The sequence below is a fragment of the Amphimedon queenslandica genome, unplaced genomic scaffold (assembly GCF_000090795.2).
Source record: "Amphimedon queenslandica unplaced genomic scaffold, v1.1 AMPQUscaffold_215_Cont27758, whole genome shotgun sequence".
Taxonomy (NCBI): Eukaryota; Metazoa; Porifera; class Demospongiae; order Haplosclerida; family Niphatidae; genus Amphimedon; species Amphimedon queenslandica.
In genome coordinates, this window is record NW_003559425.1 from 1 (window position 1) to 907 (window position 907).

A 907-nucleotide genomic window follows, 5' to 3' on the forward strand; every position below is an offset into this window, starting at 1 on the left:
ATCCTACTTCATTCTTGTTTTTTTAAATTTTTTATGTTCTTGTAGTACAGGGACTTGAGTCCGATTTTCGAGCAACTTTAAAAATTCATAAAAAATCTGATTTTGATCAGAATCAGCTCAAACTTTCTACATAGCATAAGAACATGTATGTGCATCAGGAACAATTATAAAACTGGAGAATTCTCTACTTTTCATTTTTGGTAAAATTTGGGCGACGGCCCTGTCCTATAGTATAGGGACTTTGGCCAGGTTTTCAAGAAACTTTAAAAATTTGTAAAAATCCAATTTTGATCGGAATAAACATAAGTACTTGTATATGTACGAGGAAATGTTATACCCTATGCCTTACACTGTATTATAATACAATATAATATTCACATGTTAGTTTCACTCACCGTCTGTGTCCTTGTATTATTAATCTCATTCTATTATTGAACTCTTGAAACTCAGTGATCTGTACAAACGTACCAATATTGTATATATCATCAAGATTAGTGATAACATCAGCTTCATTACTACAAGAAAAACAACAACAACAACAACAACAACAACAATAATAATGAATAATAATAGTCTAGTGTATTTAATAGAGTAAGAATAGAAGCAAGATTAAAAGATAAAAATTAAGGACAAGATATCACACATTAATTGTATTAAAAGTGATGGATAGGTTGCTAGTGTATGTATTATAATATAAAGTACTTGTCATTCTTTTTAAGGAAAGCCCCAGCATAAGGTAAAGCCAGGTCACATTTCTGTTTTATTAAAGACATTAGAGATTTATCAGTAACCTGAAAGAGAAGGAAAGAGAAAGTACCCAGTATATGGTGCAGTATAAATAACAATATCAAATCATTTAGACTTACCTCCACCATTTTGACAAACCGTGGGAACATTGGGTTCCTAT

At 30.8% G+C, this 907-nt stretch overlaps 1 protein-coding gene across 1 annotated transcript; it reads right to left on the reverse strand.

The window, feature by feature from the left end:
- Positions 1-382: 382 nt before the first annotated feature.
- LOC109593678 (lon protease homolog, mitochondrial-like) lies at positions 383-901 on the reverse strand. The gene is made up of 3 exons (XM_020008654.1): positions 867-901; positions 703-791; positions 383-515 (listed from the first exon to the last, which is right to left on the reverse strand). The coding sequence occupies exons 1-3, from the start codon at positions 894-896 to the stop codon at positions 392-394; spliced, it is 243 nt and encodes an 80-aa protein (XP_019864213.1). The 5' UTR covers positions 897-901; the 3' UTR covers positions 383-391.
- Between the last annotated feature and the right edge of the window lie 6 nt (positions 902-907).